At 37.8% G+C, this 22,069-nt stretch overlaps 1 protein-coding gene across 1 annotated transcript; it reads right to left on the reverse strand.

Moving 5' to 3' along the window:
• Positions 1-6,630: 6,630 nt before the first annotated feature.
• LOC110483278 (uncharacterized) lies at positions 6,631-21,628 on the reverse strand. The gene is made up of 4 exons (XM_021553025.2): positions 11,394-21,628; positions 11,137-11,176; positions 9,774-9,862; positions 6,631-8,850 (listed from the first exon to the last, which is right to left on the reverse strand). The coding sequence occupies exons 1-4, from the start codon at positions 11,706-11,708 to the stop codon at positions 8,629-8,631; spliced, it is 666 nt and encodes a 221-aa protein (XP_021408700.2). The 5' UTR covers positions 11,709-21,628; the 3' UTR covers positions 6,631-8,628.
• Between the last annotated feature and the right edge of the window lie 441 nt (positions 21,629-22,069).

Raw genomic sequence — 22,069 nt, forward strand, 5'->3', positions numbered from 1 at the left:
CGCGGCCGGCGGGCAGCGGCAGCAGGAGGAGGAGAGGAGGAGGAGGAGGGGGCCGGGGACATTCTCCGAGCGGCTCCCGGGCGCCGCCGGAGTCTCCTCCTCCCGCTGCCCGGCCCCGCCTCGCCTCCCGGGGAGGTTTGGAGCTCGCCTGTGCCGGGCGCTGTCCCCCCGAGGGGCTCCCGCCGCCCTCCGGCGTGGCCAGCGGGACGGAGAGGGGTCACAGCCACAGCATCAGATGGTTTGTGTTGGGAGGGACCGTAAGGATCGCCTCGTTCCACCCCCAGCGCCTCACTCCAGCAGCTTCACGGCTTGCCGTGCTGGGCTGCCCGGAGCTGGATGCACGACCCAGGGTGGGTCTGAGCAGAGCAGAGCGGCAGAGCCCCTCCCCGGGCTGCCAGCCCTCAGCTGGCCGCGGCAGCGTGTCTGCCACCGATGTCCTCCCCCTGTCCTTCCAAGGCAGCGAGGCTCCCAGTGAACAAGGGCAGGATGGGGAGGATCAGCCCCTCCTGCTCCCCCCGGTGACTTCTCTGGGGAGGGGTCATGCTGCCTGCTCCCATCCCATCCCATCCCATCCCATCCCATCCCACCCCATCCCACCCCATCCCATCCCACCCCACCCCATCCCATCCCACCCCACCCCACCCCACCCCACCCCATCCCATCCCATCCCATCCCATCCCATCCCATCCCATCCCATCCCATCCCATCCCATCCCATCCCATCCCATCCCATCCCATCCCATCACATCCCATGTGGCAGTGCCCTGCCCACACAGGCCTGGGGTTTTGCAGGCAGCAGTCCAAGGAAACAGACTTCCAGATGAGCTGCTCTGGTTGCTCAGCAGCTTGCAGATGGCCAGCTTTAAATGTTAAAAAAAAAATCCCTAAGTCATGAGAGTAAGAATATAAAGTTTGGAGTCATCACATTTCTCATACTTTTTGAGCTGCCAGGGTGTTGTGGAGTTACATTTTCAGGCTTTGCTCCATAACCACAAAAACTCAAGGCTTTTCTTCCTGCCTTGCATGAAAGCAAATTCCCCAGACACTCCAAGCACATGGAGGCAGAGGCTTTAGGCAGAGCATCATATGTTCCAACACTTTTGATTTGACATCTGTCAACCCTGCAGCTTGACTACAGTTAAATTGGGGTTTCTTTCTTTTTGTACTTCCTATCATGAGCATGTAATGTGCAATCTAAACTGGTGAAGGTGTGGGAAAAGCCCTAGCCTCAGCCAGAGTTTGTGTGTTGGAGTACTACAGGGGAGCAAGCCCAGAGAATTCCGAGGGTCCCTCCCACATTCTGCACTGTTTCCTGGACAAATAGGGAAATACCATCTAGTCAGGAAAGGAATACTTTAAAAATAAGGGACACAGAACTGAAGAGGAAGGAGAGTCATCTCAAGGGGAAATGTTAGCCCGAAAACAGAAGAAGGTGACAATTTTGCCACACTTTGAGGCTGTCTATACCAAAGTGGCCTAAGAAAAATGTCATCTTGCTAGTAATTAAAATAAAAATCTCTGTGGGTGCTGTGTTTGGCAGCTTTCTCCAAAGCATTTTCTTTTTATCTGACTTTTCCTTTGAATCAGGAGTGCCCCTGGATATTTCCCCACTTGGATCCCCTAATTTTCTGTCTGAGACTGAGATGTGCAGAGGAGTGAGTGCACCTCCTGCATCCCCGGGGCCAAGGTAGAGCTCCTCTGGAGTAAAATACCTGGTGGGGTTGGGTGGGCACTGGGCCCTCAGCACAAACTGTTCTCCAAGTTGCTCTGCCCAGTATTGGTGGAGTCTGAGTATGCTTGGGCTCAATAATCCATTTTGAAATTGTTTGCCAAAGAAAGATGGTAACAAAACCAATGAATGGCAGTTTCATCAGAGCAACTGCAATTTAACAGCCTAAGGAATGCTTAGATTTCCACACGTGAAGAGATTAAAATACTAACATTACTCTGTTTAAAAAAGAACATCAGGAAAAGGAGTGTTTTAATCTGATAGTGATAATTGCTGTAGTTTATCTGTGCTACAAGGCTTTGGTAAGAGCTCAGCATTCCAATGTACTGGAACAATAAAAGGTACCTGAAGCAGATCTTAATGGGTCAGGTATCTCTTTCCCTTTGTGTATTGACCTTGTAGTTGCCCATTTCCAAAACTCTGGCCTTCATTTAGGTATTTCTGTGACTATAAGGTCTGTACTGGTATGAGAGCATGGTACAAGAAGCCACTGCTGGAAGTGTGAATGCAGCTGCAGCTTTTTCATCTGCAGCTGCAGCTCTCCCAACACCACCCTGCCCGTAGGTCACAGCCTCTCTCTTGGGCAGCCTTTGTGGCCTTTTCAGGTGCAGAAATGTAGTGATTGTGGTGACAAACCCTCCTTGCTGGGTTGTCTCCTCAGCGTGAGAGACAAAGGTGCCATCAGTGACTGCAGCTGTGGTGTCCAAGTTAGGACAGGCAAGAATCCCTTTTGGTTCCATGGAGTCAGTGGGACTCAAACTGCTTTCCTGTTGCTCCTGATTGTGCCTGTGCAATTCCATCTGCTCAAACAACATAACCACTGGTGCTTGCAGGATTTTTACTTTGTCTTGCCTGTCCACTGAGCAGGGTTCTTGCAGTGGGCACTGTGAGCGGGTGTGCCTGCAATGCTGCTTTTCCTCTGACATCCAGCTCCTGGAGTGTCCTAACTGGCCTGGGAAAGGCAAGAGATTTAAGAGCTAACACAGTCTGCAACTTGCAGCTCAACTTTAGACACAAGTGTGAGCAGAAGTAGTAGTGGGATGCATCCTTCATGGCCCGTTTGAAATGAGCCTTGGAAAAACACCAGCACCAAGGTGTGCCTTCATCCAGACTCCAGTTTGCTCTGGAGTTTCTCTGTGCAATGTAATACTCATTCTCCATGTTTGATAGAATGACAGCAATGTGAAATCATCCAAAAGACTGGGGCTTGAAAAGCAAATTCAAGGCAACTTTAAAAAAAGTGTTTAATTCCTAATAACACATTAGATTTTTGTAGTTTTCTTAAGGGACCTTTTAATAGGAGGAAGCATGTGGAACTATGAATGAATTAAACAAATCTCACATATATTGAATTTGAAGGCACAGTCCATTTTTTTTTCTCCCAGTTCAGCTTTTAATTTTAATACAAAAAAAATTACAACTATTTAAGGTTGTGGTTAGCTGGAGTTCCTGGCACTCCTGGTATTACACAAGAATTACCCAGTCTGTTTTTTGTGGAAAATTCAGGTTTTGACTATTCAGAGGTAAAAGAAAATTTTGCAGACTGAAATCAAGCAACACTAGAGGACTGAAATGTGTGAAAACGTCTTGGTTGAATAGAAAAATAAATCCCAAAGCAAAGCTAAGTGCTCTTGGACACTTAAAAAATATTCTTGTTATGTCAAAGAGTAAATATAAAGATATAATTTTTCTTTTCTGCTTCTTTTAATAGCAGTTCAAAAGTATAATTTTATTACTCTTTTATTATTTGTGCCAGAATAGCTGTAACAACTGCAGTTACAGTGATAATAAAAATACAACTTTTGACAGAGAGGAGAAACTAATTAAAATCAAATTTTAATAATGTTTAACAATCTAATATTTTTTATCCAAATAGTAAAAGAATTATAAGGAAATAAAAACAATACCTTAAACAACCCACATGTGTGTAATGAAAGTTAGGAACTTGTGAGTGAAGTCTAATTAATCATAAGAGGATGACAAATAGGGCCCCAATCCAAACCACACAGTTTTAGTCCCATGAATTGCCTGACTGAATGCTTTGATACTAAGAATTACTTATGTAAATATCTGGAGAAACAGACAATCTTAAAATAAAATAATCAAAATCTTGCATTTCTTCTGTGCAGTTCCTAGAATTCTTGGAGCTTAATATTACTTTGTCATCATGTTTAGTGGCAGCAACAGTTAAAAATACTAATTTGTAACTGAGCATTTGCTGTTACTAGACCCTCCTTCCAGCTCCTGTGGCCAGATTTTTCCCTCTGGATGTCAGCCTGTTGCACATGGGCTGTGCTCAGGCACTTGTCCCTTTGGGATCCCTCTCAGAGCCATTCTGTGGGGTGCACTCCAGTGTTGGGATATTTCAGAAATGTGGGAATCAGAAAAACAGAAATTTCCACAGACAGTGAAGAGTTTGATCTGCAGACTAGAAGAAGCTTGGAGTGTTGTAAAAATTCAATACACAGACATTAAGTAGAAAAATCTTAAACTTGTGTTTCTGTAGTTGTAAGTAAGAATATACCTTAAGTCAGAAACTCTATTGGGTAAGATGGTGAAGGGTCTATAGTATAATAATGTGACTGTATAAAGTAAGTTAAGAGTTCAAAAGTTATAATAGAAGCATGTGTATATGTGTGATTACAACCTATTGGGTAAAAATATCCACAGTGCAGTAGAAGTGAGTAATGATAGGTTAGAAAAGCAAAATAAACCTTGTAGCAACTGTCCATTGGATTTGAAAGTTATAATTGTCTTGTAACAGAGAACTTGTGACTACTCTTGAGCTATGGCTGGATACTTGTTCCTTTAAAATCTCACGGCCTCTGCTTCATGCAGAGCTGGTGTTTCACCCAATGCAGTTTGCAAAAGGCATCTCCCCTGCCCATGGGCTTGCCTGTCAAAGGCACTTGGCTCACTTTGCATTTTAAGTGACATGCATCAGTATGTTGTAAATCAGCATGGTAAATGGTAAATCATGGTCTCACGTATAATAGGTGTACTAAAGAACAAAATCTCTGTATTTTTTATTTTCTTGATGCTGTTAACGTCCCTTAAAATTCTAACTTAATAGCTCTTCAGTTTTTCATATGTGATTGGAAACAGCTGTGTCTAAACTGTTTTGACAGTAAATGAGAATGGTCTTGAAAAGAAAAGACTTCTTTGTGTACAAATTAAAGAATTACAGTTTAGCCAGATTTAGATTTTGCAAGGCTTTTGCTGAGTCATTAAATCTGAAAAAGAAAGTGGTAATTACATAGCATGAATAAAATGTATATTCCAGAACAGTCTTGAAAGGCAGATAGGTGTGAACTTCAGAGCTCATCACTATGAGATACTGAGCAAAGCAGATTTACTACCAAAGCATTAATATCTCCAATTCTTGCCACTGATAGTTGTCTCCTTGCACTTAATCAAAGCATTATTTAGGTCCTTAAAGGAATTTAGACATAACAGAGTGTGCAAATGTTTGTAAAGTCCCCTAAGTAGTGAGTAGTAGAAATATTATAGCTCCTAAAAGTACTGTGATGGAATGTAGAGAAAGAATATTTATATCATTTATATTTACATTATTTGTATTTATAATATTTATATTTATATTTTATTTTATTTTATTATTCATATATATATTTTAAAGAGCTCAAGTAGTTTGAGTACATGAGTATGTTTTAAGTGAACCCATTCTTAGTTACTCAATAATCATGCAAGATTAGCTTCTGTATTCTTGATTATCAGGACTTACAGTGGTTTATCATCAATTCAGTTTACTTCAACTACCCTAATGTCAACAGCAAGACTTAAAATATTCCTCAAGGACAAAGACTGCATCTATTTTGCATACTGTACAAGTAATATGTGGAAGAAAAAGGAAAAAGTTGCACAAAGTTAATTATGATTATTAACTTTGGGTGTATAAAATAGTGTCTAAACAGTATATGCTCTCCTTTTTTTAATTTCAGTCACCACAAGCTTACATAGGAACAGCAGCTGCATAAATGAATCCTGTGCTTCTAGAAATCAGTAAACTTGCATATGTAAATATATGGATTAAATGGAACTTTCAGGAGGCCAGGCACACATTTGCTCATCCATGTGCACACACACACACACACACATATATCTGTGTATCTGTCTCTTTGTCTACAAATATACACATATACATATGCATATTTATATATGTAAATATACACATATATATAGATACACACACACACACATATATATACATAGACACGTCTCAGTGCACATATATATATATTTGTGTATGTAAGGTGCACTAATACCACTTCAATTTAAATCAAACATGTATATGTAGACTTTATTTATCAGAACTTGACTACTGTCCATCTATGCATACTTAGAAATAAATGACTAACTGTATTTTTTTAATATTTGTATTTTTACAAAGACATACAGTTTAAAACTCAAAATTCACTATACAAATACACTGAGGTACTAGAGTAACGCCAAAAGCAATATGCCAGAAAACATAAAGTTTTCTGAGAATTTGGAAACAGAAAATTTGATACAGAATGAATATCTTTAACTTTTTTCAGGGGCCATGAGAAGGTGAATTTCTGGCTCCAGGGACTGGTTACGCCTTTGAAGAGCACAAACTCCACCTAGTGATAAGTTTAGTGGTGAAATTTTAGAAACCCAACAATTCTAAAGCACAATCTCAGCTGTATGGCAGGACTATAAAAATGAGAAATAGAGACTGAAGTTGATACACTTAATCTTTGAAAAAGTAAGAAGAAAACAGAGAAAGATCTTTATAGAATTTTTTGCTACTCATCTGCTTATGAAAACATTTCAGTAATAAAAAGTCTTTACATTTTTCTTCACATAAATATTGTGAAGTTGTTAAAAACCCCTGTAAATTAATACACATGCACATGTAAGTTATTTGATTAATCTTTTTTATTAAAAATGAAGACATGTAGAAAAGACATTGGAATGGGTTAATATGTTCCTGCTTCTTGTTGAGCAAAGTGTGTGGACAAGATAAATGTACCAGTCCCTGAAACTGCTCAGACATACAACAGTTTACAGTCCATTACATAAACTTTGTAGTGTTAGATTTGAGGGTAATTACCATTTGAAAGTAATATTTCTCACTAAATTAGTTCACCATTAAAAAAAGAAATTGTTCTTACAGTAACAATTTCTGTGACTGATCTCCCCGTAAAAAATAATTAAAGCTTATTTAAATTAATGAGGGCACCATTTACTTTATTTCTCCTTTTCCACTTTACTCTTCTCAACAGTATCCAAGTGGAACAGCAACCACATGTGCATTCAGAAAAATAAGAAAATATGTGAATATAATGCAGAAAAAAACCCTTCATGTAAGGTTCACTGCAGAACCCAGGAGTAGCCCAAAGAAAAATAAAAGACACAAAAGGATCCTCATTAACTCTGGCAAAGGATGACCCAAGCATCCACGTTTTTAGTATGATGATTATGGTAGCACTGAGGAAACCCCATGAAAGACCCTGGGCACCTGCCATACTTACAAGGACAAAGCATTTAGGTGAACCCCTCCTAGGATGAAATAAATTCTGGACGCTTCTGACCTATTATATAAAATTTAAGCAACTGTGAAACTAGGAAAATGGAAGGAAGAATGGGAAAGCAACCAGCTCAGTTGTCCCACCTTTCACCAGTTCACTGTGTGGTCAGGGATCACTTTGGGGTCACCGACCACCAGGGACCAGCAAAGGGACCTCCAGGACAGAAGAATGTGTGTAAATGGGAGGGAAAATATGTTAATTATTTCAGGGAAATGATTTATCATGTGTATGTTTATTCTGGAAAAATCAATGATTATGTATGTAAAACACAGTATATAAACAGGAGCTTTTTCTGTACTCAGCCTGCACAGTATTTTAGAGGAGATATCCCCTTGAGCATCTGGCTGAATAAAGAATTCCTGCTTCTTAATGATACAGTGGTGTAAAGCAGATTTTATTTGTACTGATTTTTGGCTCCTCATGCTAAATGTCCATCTGAAGAAAAGCCAGTCTGCCTGAGAAAAACATGAATATTTACCCCGTAACGATCAGTTTGTCATACTGATGCCTCAGTACCTCTGGTTGCATTATTTTCCTATGAGAAAAGCTTCACTGGAGACTCATGAAGGTGTGGATGTTCAGAGAATACAGGATTAGAATCCAAGTGAAACAAGAGTGAGGGTATCCAGTTTTCACTGGGCCTGATTCAGTGAGGAGAGAGGCCCAGCAGCTTATGCCAATTTAAGCAGGAGCAAAGGCTTTCAGCACCTCTCAGAAATAAAAGCTTTCTCCCTGTCCCAGTTTGGCAGGATACTTCCATCCTTACACTGTTTCCACTGGGACTGCTGCCATGTGTGAAATTAGGCACATACTCAACTGAACTTCTTCCATAATGGCCTACAAGTTAACTTGAAGGTTTTACTGCTATTTTTTCTATGTCAAAACAGAAAGAAACATGTATATTTCTAAGTGAGTACCTTCAATACTCTTAACTGAGTTAAACCAAATAATATCTCACATCAAATATTATCATTTTGCAGGAGTATCATGCTGAATGTAGTACTCTGTAGACTGAAAGAGAATAAAAATATTTAGGAAAAACCATAAAATGCCTGTATTCAACTCTTCACATAAAAAACCCCATATTTTGAACTTTAGAACATCAACAGGTAAGGCCACAGATCTCCAGGAAAGTGCTGATAAACGTATCATTTCACACTATTAAAATTACCAATAAATACCAAGAAAATAATCTTGCCTATGTAAAATTACAGCAATCCAATCAATCAAAAAAAAGCAGCCATCAACATCTCGAGTCATAACTGTTTTCAAGTAAAATTGCACTATATGCTTTAAGACTGTCACATTACCATATATTATAACAGTGTTACAGCAATATACATGTATTAACTTTCATCCTTCTGTCCTGGTTAGTCACAGTTTCACTGGAATTCTCCAGTGTATGATTCTGATTTTCATCCTTACTGCCTTCACCAGTTAAATCTTCCTTTTCTTTGTCTTCACTCTGCAATGGCTTTTCAGAGCTGTCTTCCTTTCTGCTACATACATTCTTCTGGCTTGTCAGTGGCTTTCGCTTAAACAGGGAAAACTGGAGTGAAAAAAACAGGTAAATTATATGACTGAAACAGTTAGCAGTGAAATTCAAGATAAAAAAACACCTTTTTTTATATACCAATTATATTTCAAAGCAAAATGACTAAAAAATGTTAACAGGAAATATTTGTAATATTTAAAATGTGTTAAAATAGCACATGGGAATCAGAAAAGTTAAAGTGATTGCATTTTTTCAAATTACACATTGTACAGTTTGTACAAAATGCTGTAAGTGGTGCATTTATTTGGGTTTCTTTCAAATAAGAGCCTGAGGCAAGGTCCAAAAATGAAGTCCCAGAGCAGAAAGTGCTTACTATGCCTCCTGATAAATGTGTGTACTGCCATAAACGGCAGTGCCTGTGCTCAGTGAGACCACACTCGTGTCAAAGTTAACTACTGCTTAGGGTCTTTGGTCAACAGGAAACTCAGCAGCCTCTGCAGCAGCCTCTGGATCCTAAAACCTGTATGAAATTCTGTATCAGGTACCCCTCAACATGCTCATACACCTATATAGAGATATACAGGATCACAAAATCAGTGCACTTTGCAAATAGATGCAAGGTCAATGAGCTCAGCTGCTGCCTTCAGAGATAAATGTGGGGGGGAATATTAGATAATGTCCCACAGGAATGAAGTCCTAAGTTTTCACCTCACCAGTTCATGATGTGATAAACAACCTCTCTGTCAGTGACATGCCATCCATGAAGAGGTCATAATGGGCTTTAACTCATTTAACTATTATTTGGACAATTTAAAGCTATTTTATCAAAAAATAAAATCAAGTCTAAAACAGAAGGAACAGGTTGCCCAGCAATTTAATTATCTATGCAGGTATGTGAGTCGAGGTATTTGCTTTGGTAACTGCCCACTGGCTTCTTGGTCACTGGCAAAGCTAGAAAGAAACATCAGGCCACAAACCTTTTTTCTCCCCACAATTCCTCCAGTTTTTTGGTCATCAGTGTTCTCTGAAGCATTGTTCACAGTGTGATTGTCAGGGCTTTCCTTCTCTACAATAATAATTTAATATAATTGTTTATATTCAATTTCTTCTGATTCATGCAAATCAGAAAAATATCACAGAAAAGCAGAAAAAAAATTTACTCTTCAGATTATTTTTGAAGTAGAGGTCACTGAATAAAACTGAAAAAGCAATCAGAATATTCAATAAAACTTGATGTCCAGCCTGAAAAGACTATTTTTATCTTATAATCTCTCCATATAATGTCCTGATATTACTCTCCAGATGCTCAATTTTTAAGAATAGAACACTTACAGGAGTAAGTTATAGGAGTAAGTAAGGACAATATATAAAATACTTTTACTTGACACTCACAGTTTCCTCTTGGAGACAGGAGACAATGTCTTGCACATTTATATGCAAGTATATTCTAATTTGGCAAAGCTGATTTTAGGGCAGGAGTTATGGTTCATCATGAATTTTATTCCACAGAACCAATTCTGGGAAAGGAAAAACTTTCCATCTCACTTGATGTTCCTGTGTTTAAATTTTCCTATACTGTCTGTATGAATCATATAAATTTCAAACTTAATATCAAAACTTCCAGATCACTGGATAATGGAAAAATATTTAAGCACCCCTTCTGTGCAAGCTATTTCCATTATAATATTGAAAATAAATGGCACAGCTTCTTCATTATAAAGGCTGTGGTCTGTTTTATAACACACTTGTTATTTTCTTTCAAGGGAACCATTCTAGATTATTCCAGATTTCTAAAATAAAATAAGTCCTACACATACAAGGCACCCAACTTCATGTTCCCCAGCTTTTCTAAAGGGATATACAATTCTCATAAACTGCCATCAAAACTGCAAGGAGTTCTAGACTTACATCTTCAGCATCCTGAACAGTGTTCAGCAATTATCACATTTCATCTAAATAATCTCTCTGTGAATAGAATGAGGAAATGTCAGCTGAAAAAGATGGGGAAGAATTCTGAGAAGTTTTTTGATTGAAGTGAGGCACAGGGCACCTCACCTCAAGAAGTTGCCTGAGAGATAATAAAATTACCATGACTTTGGCACTGCACAGCCAGAACTGCTCTTAGCAGTATACAGTCGTGTAACATGTAACTGGGAAAAGTATTTATTTCTTTATCATTAACAATTAATAATGGGGGTTTGCCCCTTAAATTTTATCACCTCTCAAGAACTGCTTTGTCAATTATGAACAAGAACTGTGTTGTCCAGTATCTTTATAATATTATTTATAAAACTTTTATCTGTCTTTAGCATGTCCAGTTCTTAGGAACTGAATTCTTACCCTGCTGAATGATGGTCTCTTTCTGAGTAGTCTCCTCTGTCTATAGACAAAAACAAACAAACAAACAAACTTTCAGAGTTGTTTAAAAATATAAAGTTGTTTAATTACTAACACCTGCATGTTTCTTCCTCTACCAAAACCACCCCAAACAACAACTTTGCATTTACAGGATAGGTTACACATGTATCAAACTGAAGTCAGTTATAGAACCAAATTCTTCCAGAGACCAATAACTTAATAGGAATAAATGTCTTTACCTCTCCAGTTTCCACAGTGCTACTACTACTGCTTGTCTCTCCCTCAGGCGATTTACGATCCTTCTCTTTTTCATTTTTTTCCTCTTTTTCTTCTTTCTCTGTTCCTTCTTTTGTTTCATCTCCTTCTGTTTCTTCTTTTCCTTCTACTTCTTCTACTTCTTCTGCTTCTTCTTCTTCCTCCTCCTCCTCCTCATCATCATCATCACCATCATCATCATCATCTATTTCTTCATCTCCAAACAAGTTTTGTTCCTTGGACAAAATTGCCAAAACATAATTTTGAAACTCAGGGTGTACAATGATCATGATCCTCATCCTACATCAGTTCATCACGTGTCAGAATTTGACTAAGCACAAGAAAACTCAAAAGGGAACGTTCTAAGGAGATAGAATAAGAACAGACACAGAAGACCTCAATCAAAGTTTTTTAATTTCAATGTTTTTTAAAAATTGACCTCCAGGGAACATTAGGAGTGCAGCTGGCATATGTTTTGCCAGCATGTGCCTCCTTAAAGAAAAAAACAATGAAAATAACTTATTTTTGGAAAGAAAATATTTCTTTTAAATGTTAAAAATGAGCATAATAGACACAAGCAGCAATAATTCTAACACCAAAAAAAATTCAAATCTATTTCTCAAGAAAATGAAGAAATGCCAGATACAAAGCTTAGATTCATGAGATGCAATACATACATTATAATTTGAATTTAAATTATTTTTAATTTCAGATAAAACTTTAATACAGTAAAAATAAAATGGCCAAGGGCATTATAAAATAAATATTTAAAAGCATGAAAGCTATTTTTGTAAAATGTCTAGAGAAATGAATCAATTATATCCTTCTTACTCCCTTCAATCAGATTGTCATTATTATGCCAGTATGCACTTATAACAGCATAAAATGCAATATTTAAATAAGAAACATTCTCCTTCCCATTGCAGAACTATAAGGGCCTACACCAAGGGCTTCCAAGGTCAATTCAAGTGAAGGCACATCACTGCCCAGAGAACATTTCTGTTCCACTGCAGCCAGTGTCACGGGGGAAGCTGGTGGGAACTATCTGCACACCCTTGTGGAAGTGTGGTGGAGGAGGGAGCCTTACACTGAACTCCTGCCTACACCTGGTTGCAAATGTTGTCTCCTATCTGTTGGTAATGTTTTCCCTATTCTCTCTTACTTTGGATCTTTGCCTGTTGTCTCTCCAGCTGCCCTCACGTTCATTAGAAGGTAACTTGCTAATGAGGAGAAAACCACCATTGAATGTTTCCAGAAGCTGGAACACAGAGACCTTTGGCAGAACTCCTTTGCTAAGCCCAGCTCACATATCCCAGGAGTCTGAGACATCTTTACAGGAGGTTTAGGGAGACCTGCATCATTCTGGATGCAGCTCACAACCTACAGCACCTAAAATCACACTAGATTAATCTATTTCAGCAACTGAGCCATGCTCCTCATCTAAAATAAAAAAGGTGCAGGTGAGAGACACTCCTTTTACTCCAAGGAAGCCACCTGCTTAACTGAGTAGCTTCCCAGACTGACCCCATTCCCATTTACTACAGCTTTTCACAGGTGTCTCTGGCAGTCACCTCATCTGTTCAACTCCTAAAATAGCACATTTTGCATCATAACTCTGATAGTACAGTTCTCTTACTGTTACTTCTGCTTGCCCATTTACAGGCATGGTTTAGAGATTTTACCAATGGTAGGGAATGATCTGAGAATGTCATAATACAGACATGCGTTTATCTTAAAGGATGAACCATCTGACTACTCAAACTTATACCTGAAGAATTTAATAATCTAAGAATCTAGGCTATTAATTAAAGTACATATATGCACACATATATGTACTATATGTTAAATGCATATTATTCTCTTTCATCATGCTTTAGGGGGTTTATTTTCTTATTTGACTCTTAAATTCTTTTTTCATAGAAAGATAATGCTGAAAGAATATCTTCAATACCTCTAAAGTTGAGACAGAGAGAAGCTGTCTGGGCCAAGATCACACACAGAAAGTCAAAAGTATTAGAGAGCATACAAGTAAAATATTTCAAACTGGTTTCATTTAGGCTTGAGGCTCTAGTTTCTTCAAGGACAAAACCATGGTTGTTACTATGAAAGAGCCTTACACATTTTGTAGCTACAGTATAATAAATCAGTACAGCAGAACAGCAATCTATAAAATATAACCTTGCAGATTTAACACAATACACAGATTTTTGGAGAGCTATATTTGCTGATTTATTTTCACACATTTATACTGACTTTCCTATAAATCGCTAGACATTCTTAAACATAAATTTGCTATTTCCAAGCTTATGGAGACAAATAACTTTACTTGCACTGATTTGGGCAAAAGTATTGCCTTAGTGGGTATAACTCAGTGTGTATAGCTGTCTTCTGCTAAAATGGCTGCAGCTGGCTTTTCTTTGGGAAGATTAATACAGAATAAAGACATTTCTTTTCAGAATGCTCTATAAAAATGTGGTCCTATGTCCACAGGAGGGAGGGGGAAAAAACTTCACTCTGTTCTGTACTGTTGTCTCACCTGGTGCCATGCTCTGGCTAAAAGTCTCACTGAAGACTGAGATTCATGGCAGACCTGCTCAAATGACAGCTGCAAACTAGGTTTCTCTGTATTTCTGTAATTGTTTCATTGTAGACCCCTCCTGCTTAGTTTATGGAAACAGCTCTGGCAGATGGGCTGCTCATAATTAGCATTTCAGGACGGAAGGCTTATGGTATTTTTCTACATCTCCTCAAGAAGTCAAAATAATGTATGCCATGACCATTTTATATTTTTAGGGAAGAAAGTCTCAAACCTACTGATGAGACAATTTTAGTTGCAGATCTTTTAAAAATCTGATGAAAACTCAGTGATGAAGAGAAAGTTGTAATTATTATGTGTACCACTTGAAGTGGAGAGTTCTAGGAAGCTTTGGTTTACAGAGATGTTTCTGTTTCCAGTTGCCTTGGGAACAGTTAAAAATCCAGAGAAAAGGTTATTAAAGAGAGTTGAGAATGAGGTAGGTAGGTACATGTCTGTGGTGTTCTGCCAAGCAGCCATAAACCAACAACTGCTTAGCAGAGTTTTTAATCATTTAAGGAACAGATTTCTCTATTACCTGCCCAGCTCATTAGCTTGACAAGCCCAAAAGCATTCTCATGGCCCTTTTACATGTCTACAGGATAAATGAATGGTATAAATACCAAGCAGGACTTTCCCTATGAAGCAGAAGACTTTGAGTAGATGGGTGTTAGGTCCAAGGAGGTTGGGCAATGGGCATAATGCCTCACAGGGGCCTGAACTTTCTGGAGCACTAGTAAAGACAAATACAAAACACATTCTACAGACTATCTTCTTGCTTTGATGCAGAATTGAAGAGAAATAGGTAGAGGAATCATATCCTATGCTAGCTGTCATTCTGCTCTCCAAAAACTTAGTGCACATCCACGTCACTCCTGAACTGTCCATGCACTGGGAAAATGCACTGGGTTAACATTTTGCTAGAACAGCATTAAAAGTAACAACACCATAAAGGTGAGTGAAAAACAGCTCAGTTGACCATTTGTGGGTTGGAGGCACATTGATGGGTAGACATGTACATTTTCTTGATACTCATCAGGGTGTCAAGGCATCTGATGTGAAGTGACTGAAATACTCCTTGACAAAACTGCTGGAAAAACTAAGATTCATACCATGTAGTTTCTTACTAAGCAGTTCCAGAGACATCTTAACACCTTAAAGTCCACCCAGTGCTAGCCACTTGTCATCAGGTGTTGGAACTGGCTCTATTAATATAGAGGAGTTATTAGCTCTGCTACTCTAAGCCTTAGAGAAATATCCTTCACTTTAATGATTATTAAAGAAAGCTGTACAGTTTAAAGACTGACAAAATTCAAAAACATGAGTACTCAAATTAGAGATTTAACAGCTTATCCTTCCACTAACAAGCAGCAAGGCAGCCAAACTAAGCTTCCCTTATATATTGTCACAGACACAAACAGAAAAGCCCAGCTAAATAAACTTAGAAGAATTTCCAGCAAAAAGCTGAGCCTGCCACCATAACTTGTCTAAAAGCTAACACCTAGGCTTCTACTAGATTATATGGTTTCCCAATTACACAATTTTATGTTAAGAGCACTTAATATGGATTGCCTGGTACTTATTACACTGCCTTAACACTGCTGTTGTGTGTGTGTCCTGGAAAATGAAGGCAACGCTGCACTTGTAATTTCAGGCACACTGTGCAGTGAAACCACTGGAAACCAGTTTTATGTCAGATGGGAGTTTCCATTTTTAAATGTCAAAAACTGAACTTTAAAGATAGTTCTGCCTTCTTGTAAATATAATGGAAGAAATAGTTTTGAAGCAGCAGCTGCCCTGTAGTGATACACTGATTACCCTGGACATGTGGGGACTAATTACCACAACAGTGCCCTCCAACAGGATGGCATCACCTTGGGACAAATTAGTGAATACACAGCTGAAAATGTTGTTGGTAGAGACTGACTGAACAGATTCATTTTCCAGTAAGTTTTTTTTTGCTACGCAACATATTTTATTTACTAAAAGCTGAACACAACAGCCTACAAGTCTCCACAGACCTGTGCACTTCTGTCACAGGCTGGCAGTGCACATACTTTGCATTAAGAGGATTAATCAGATTACAGTTATTAACCAAGGCTTTCGTTGTCATCCTGAGACTGCACACTGGCATTGATTACACAAAGGAGCCAGTAATTTTAGAGGGCATTCTCTTAATGATTATTTCAGTTGGCTTTGGTGTTATTATTCTGTGGTTTGCCAGCTTGCTGCTGAAGGTGAACCTGGAAAAAGATATATATCTGTATTCTTCTGTGCATAAAAATAACTACTTACCAATGTATAAAATTGTAATTTAAAACTACATTCTGAGGAAGTATTTGTACTTTCAGTTTTTCACTAGAAATGTAAATAGAGTTACCTAAAGTTTTATCCTCCCAGCAACTCAAAAGATACTTTTTGTTTATTCCCCAAGATAAATCAACATCTGAAATAGCTCAGATGTACTACAACTTTCATATACAAAACAGTTACCTTCTCATAAAAGTTTTCTTTCTTTAGACAACAAACAGAAAATATAGATTTTCAAGCAAAAAGGGGGAAAAGAAACTTCTATAGAACTAGAAAGAATTTTTAAGGTGTTTTGTGAAAACCATAAAACAAGTTATTGTTTACATCAAGTATAATATCTTATGAAGTATTTTACACAATAATATTTCTATTCACTCACTCAGAAATAGCACACCAAAGTAACTCCTGGGTACTTGAGCAAAACAGGAGAAATATATATCCAGAATATGTTGGTGTTATCTGAAAAACTCATTGTGTCTCTGGAAGATATTATGCTGTATAAAATTAATTCTTATTGCTAACAGACAGAGAAAAAATTACTTGGGAATATTGGCCCAAACTTGAATGCAGATTGTGCATATTTTCCAAATCCTTATAGAAAAAAATTTAGTATCTGGAGTTTGTCAGCTCCCACATATTTGCAAGTGAATGAGGACAGTCACTACTTCTGCATTTATTGTGCACACAGCTTAAATACTGCATGTCTCTCCCAAATCCTGTGCTTTTCATTAAAATCCTGCCATAATCATGCTGGGTTTTATTCAATGCTTTGATAAAAATATTGGTGAAGGCAAATTTTTACCAAAGCACCAAAGCAGGCAGGAAGGTTTTTTGAGATTCTCTGGCTTTGTACATTCCTCAAAGAACTGGTCCATGAGTCACTGCTAAAACCTCCACAGACTGCAAGACTGGGTCTCAGGGAAGAGCCCCCACTTCAAAATTCTCTGATGTAAAAGTGGCAATTTTTACACAACCATCACTGATCTTTAAACCCATTCTCATTTCATAGATTTTTCAAGGCATACCCAACTCAGTAATGGAAGTGCCACCAGCTTCTCCATGGAATTGTTCTCCAAGTGATGCCAGCACTTGTGGAAATTCTTCCTCAGCCACTGCAAGGCTGGCTTTAAAGCACAGCTTGACTTCTTTCTGTACCCTTGATACAGGACACAATCAGGTTTACTTTGTTCTTTTTCTCCACACAGATGATAATGAAGTGCCTTATAAAAGAGGTTAAATTTTACAACAGTTCTGCTGCTGTGTTTCTAATTATAAAAGTAGTTTTGTGCCTTGGATAGATGCTGGATAGAATGCGAGCTGGGTAGAATGAAAGTGAAATATTTTATACTTCCTGTAAGAAAGCCAGGCTCTGCCAGGGTGGCTCACAAGCTCCTTTTAGGAGGTATTTAGGTTGGTATTTATTGCTCACTTTTAGGTGAGTATTTATTGCTCACTTTCCAGTCGAACAGCACAGGCTCTTATACAAACAATAGTACATAGGGGGGTTGAAATATTACTCTTCAATACTACTGTGATCTATATTCTTACAAAAGAGCTGCAGATAAGGCCTTGTTTAATATAAAATTCTTCTCTGAGCCACCTTTGTTTCTCTCTCTCACACTCTCCATATGACAGCACAAATACTTTTATATTTCACACAAACCACAAATGAGACTCTGTGTGAAAGGTGTGCCAGTCATGACAAATTATAAGGCTCAAAATCCATACCGTTGAACCTGGGCACTCCAGCAGACAGCCCTGCAACCCATCACAGACCAAAAGAGTAATTTCTGATTTTTCAATGCTGGAGAAATAAGAAAGCCAGAATGGTAAATATTTTTACACTAGACATTTCAGGGTCTTGATAATAATTATTTTCATAACTAAGTATGGGGGTTGGAGGTAAAAGTATTAATATTTGTTTAAATTATTATCACATAGGTGGACAAGCAAAAAAGCAACAAGCACTATGATAAATCCTTAAAAAAAGAGAGTGGTTAAGTGTACTTGCTTCTTATTTTGGCCATAGAAAAATAAAACCTCTGTTGCTCTCTGCAGTGCAATTTTCTGATGCCAATGCTGTCTCTCCAAAATCCTTTCAATCCTCTCCTGTCTCCATTAAAACACAAATAAGTTTACAGCTCAGTGAGTGACTTTGGATCCCAAACATTCTCAGAACTTTACTGAGCACAATACCGTGGGTTTGCCATTTGTGCAAGCAAAGAATTTACTCAGCTGCTCATAGAATGCCACAGTACTAAAGACTGTCACTTCTACAGTTGGATGAAAAATTACCCTTTCACATTTAGTTTGCCCATTTTTGGCCTTTTTACAGAGCCAAATGTTATATGAGAGATAGGATCTAAAAGGTAGTGTTATCTCAGGAGAAAATAAGCTAAAATTTATATTAAAATATGCCTAAAGATAAGAAAAACTAGGAGGGAAGAAAACGTAAGAGCAATGAAAATAAAAACTAAATGTCCTTTCAGCATAATTCTGAAAGGCCCTGTTCTAAAGAATATCCACGCAGTCATCCAGATAAGAAACTGGAACAAAAAATAATGAGTGAAACCTAGACATTTTTTGCAGCTTGGAGAAGGACATTTTTGTTATTCAGCATCAATTGTGCAAAGAGATCTACTATCTGAATAAATGGTTTGATATGTTCAGCTATAATGGAAAAACTTATCTGCTGAAATTTTGCTGGCACAAGAGAAGAGCTGTGCTACAGAATATTCCAAAGTCACCCAGAGCATCCTCACCTCTAAGCAGAGCTGTGAGGCAACAGCAGACCTGCACCCCACCCTCTCAAAGTGCCAGAGGTACCCACTGCAAAAGGCAGCATCTCTAATTCTGTGAATGTCTGTGAGACTGTGCAGGGGATTAAAACCTCTGAGATGAGCTGCAGGGGATGCCCAGAAATTTCCACGTGCTTATTAACACTTTGAGGATGTTCAGTGTTGCTGCTCTTAAATTAAACATGTAGGTGGTTGATTGCTGGTTAGCTGTAAGTAATAAATCAATAAACCACTTAGTCTCGACTTAAACCACAGAACTGAACACTTTTTCCATGTGATAATCATTAGGGAATAAATAAGAGAGAATAAGTGCTCTTTTTTTATAGTACAAGAATACAAAGACATCAAATGATGCAAATAAAAAAGAGGGGTCACTTCTCCAAACAATATGTAAAGAAATCTAAGAATTCTTTTCCAAAACATGCTAAACAGGTTAAAAATTGATTGAAAGAAATTCAGTGAAGAAGTGAATGCTTTCAGGGAAGAAAATGGATGTTAAATGTAATGTTAATGTAATATATATATTTGCTAAATTATTATTTATTGTTTATCGCTAAATTGTTATTTATTCAATAACAAATTATTGAAAATGCTGAATATATTCATTATACTGAATGATTACAGGGGCAAAGTAACACTACATGTTTGTGCTACTCTAATATTCTAATTTAATTTTTCCCAGGCACTCACCAGTAGCCACTGGTAGAAAAAAGATGGTTAGATCTTTGGTCTGGGCAATTGTCTGTTGTTTTCTCTCTCTAATGCAGGATTTCTTTTCTCTGCTAAAAACTAATTCAGGACTATTTCTGGCATGTTTATTCAGTACTGCATGTAAATCTCTTTGTATGCATAATAAATACCAAGGATATACTGAATTTTCACAAAGCCACAAGTAGCAAACTTTACAAACCAGAATGAGTCAAACCAAATAAAATTCCACTCGTTAAGCTAATGGAGTTCCAAAGTCCCCTCAAAGCCCAGAAATGCTGGCACAGAGCACAGTTTATGTAACAAGTCTATGGAAAACCCTTAGAAGTGCTGGAGTAAAGCTCTGCTTTTACCACCACAGGAATGATCCACAAAACTACATAAAATCAGTTCTCAAATCAATGAATTTTCATCCAGACAAAACAAAGGAGATGCCCATAAGCTGGCTCCTTCAGTCTCTTGGAAAGCTTTCTGCTATCAGTATATGTTCACAGAGAAACAACAAATAGTCCTCATTTTCCTAAGAATTTACATTAAATGCCACAACCAAACAGTAAATGAAGGGCCATTCCTATGTGGAATTGGAAACCTCTTGCTTTAAAATGCTCTCTTTTTTTCCTCTCTCTCTCTCTAGGAAATATTATTCACCAGAAATAACAGTGTTGTTTTGTTTTTCACAGTCCAGTTTTCTTCCAGTGATGAATTCCAGAACCACAAAGAAGTAGATGTCATATCTAAGAAACACAGTTTTAGGCCTATAAAAATACTTTTCAATACTACTCTAAATTTAATCACAGTAACATCCTAATCTTTCCTAAGAAAGATAAAATAACACATCACAGTTCCACTTAGGGAGGGAGTGTTTTCAAAAGAGTTCAGTGATAGCACAGAACACTGGCACAATATCTGATGACTCCATTGTTAGAGAGAGCTGATTTCTTGGGAAAGGCACTTAATTGCTAAAATATTCTCTAACAGAATATTACTTACCCTGCTCCAAAGACACATGCTGATGTCAAGATAATGTGTTCCAGAGAATTCCAACGTTTGAAATTTCACAGGGACAAAATAAAGCCCTGAGGTGACTTTTTGCTGTAGTCAGGCACAGCACGTGACTGAAGTGATCTTACCTTCAAATGCAGCATATGGAAGGGGTGAGTGAGGCAGGAAGGTTGGACATGGCCTAGGATTAACTGGCAAACTACTGATCTACTACAGGCTTTCTAGAAAATAAATTCTGGAGACATTGTGCCAAAGATTGTTTAATGCCGGCATCTTACAAAACAATATTAAAATGTTTCATAATATCAACATAAGTATTGATTCCATTCACATTTTTATTGAATGACATTTACTCATTTTGATTCCTTTCTTCTTCTCTCCTCATTTTCAAGTAGGGCTTAAAAAACTATTTTTCTACAGAATGACAATACTGAGATCTGTTTGCAAAAATTTCCCATTGGCATAATAGTCAAGTAACAATGATACATGATGAGTCCCTACCTCTTTATTTGCCAGTTCAGTGCCGAATGGTTGAAAGAGTTATTCATTATCTTACAAAAATAATTTGCAAGATTTGTGTATTTTAAGGAAATTCTAAAAGTCTTAACTTTGTCTTTTCAAAAAAAAAAAAATCAGACTTTCTTACCATTTTCTTTACTATTCCATCTGGCTTGTTGGTTTACCTCTTTTTGGAGATTACAGATAGGGTTTTTTAAAACCATAAATCTTCTCAAGTGAGGAGAAGCTTTGGCTCTGATCCTGGAAACCTATATGTATTTCATGCAGCAACAACATATATTCCCCCTCCTGGAGTACCTCTGAGTTCGAGGACTAATGTGATGTAGTCTTTTGTAGGCAGACATAGAATCTTTCATGTATTGCACAGTATAAACAAATAAAAAAGTTTTAGAGGTGTATATTTCAAATTCTTAGTTCTATCCAATCAACAAGTGTGATATTCCAAAAAATTATCCCTGAACTCTAAAGTAATCCAGGCCAGATTCTGAGATCTGTGTGTGTCTTTTTGCACAGAATTGTGTGCTGACACCAAAATAAGAAGTCAGCCTTAAGGCCCTTGGAAAGTCCCAGGCCATCACTTTCCCAGGCCTGTATTTCCATTTACCTCCAATCTGCTGACCTACGTAAATTTGGCAACTTTTCTTTTCTTTAATTTAAGTACTTGAACATTTTACCAATGTATGAACAGAATAAAAGTAAGCGGAATAAATTATGGAGTGATGTGGAAGAGGTTATACAGCAACTTCTG

Source organism: Lonchura striata, chromosome 2 (genome assembly GCF_046129695.1).
Source record: "Lonchura striata isolate bLonStr1 chromosome 2, bLonStr1.mat, whole genome shotgun sequence".
NCBI classification, from domain to species: domain Eukaryota; kingdom Metazoa; phylum Chordata; class Aves; order Passeriformes; family Estrildidae; genus Lonchura; species Lonchura striata.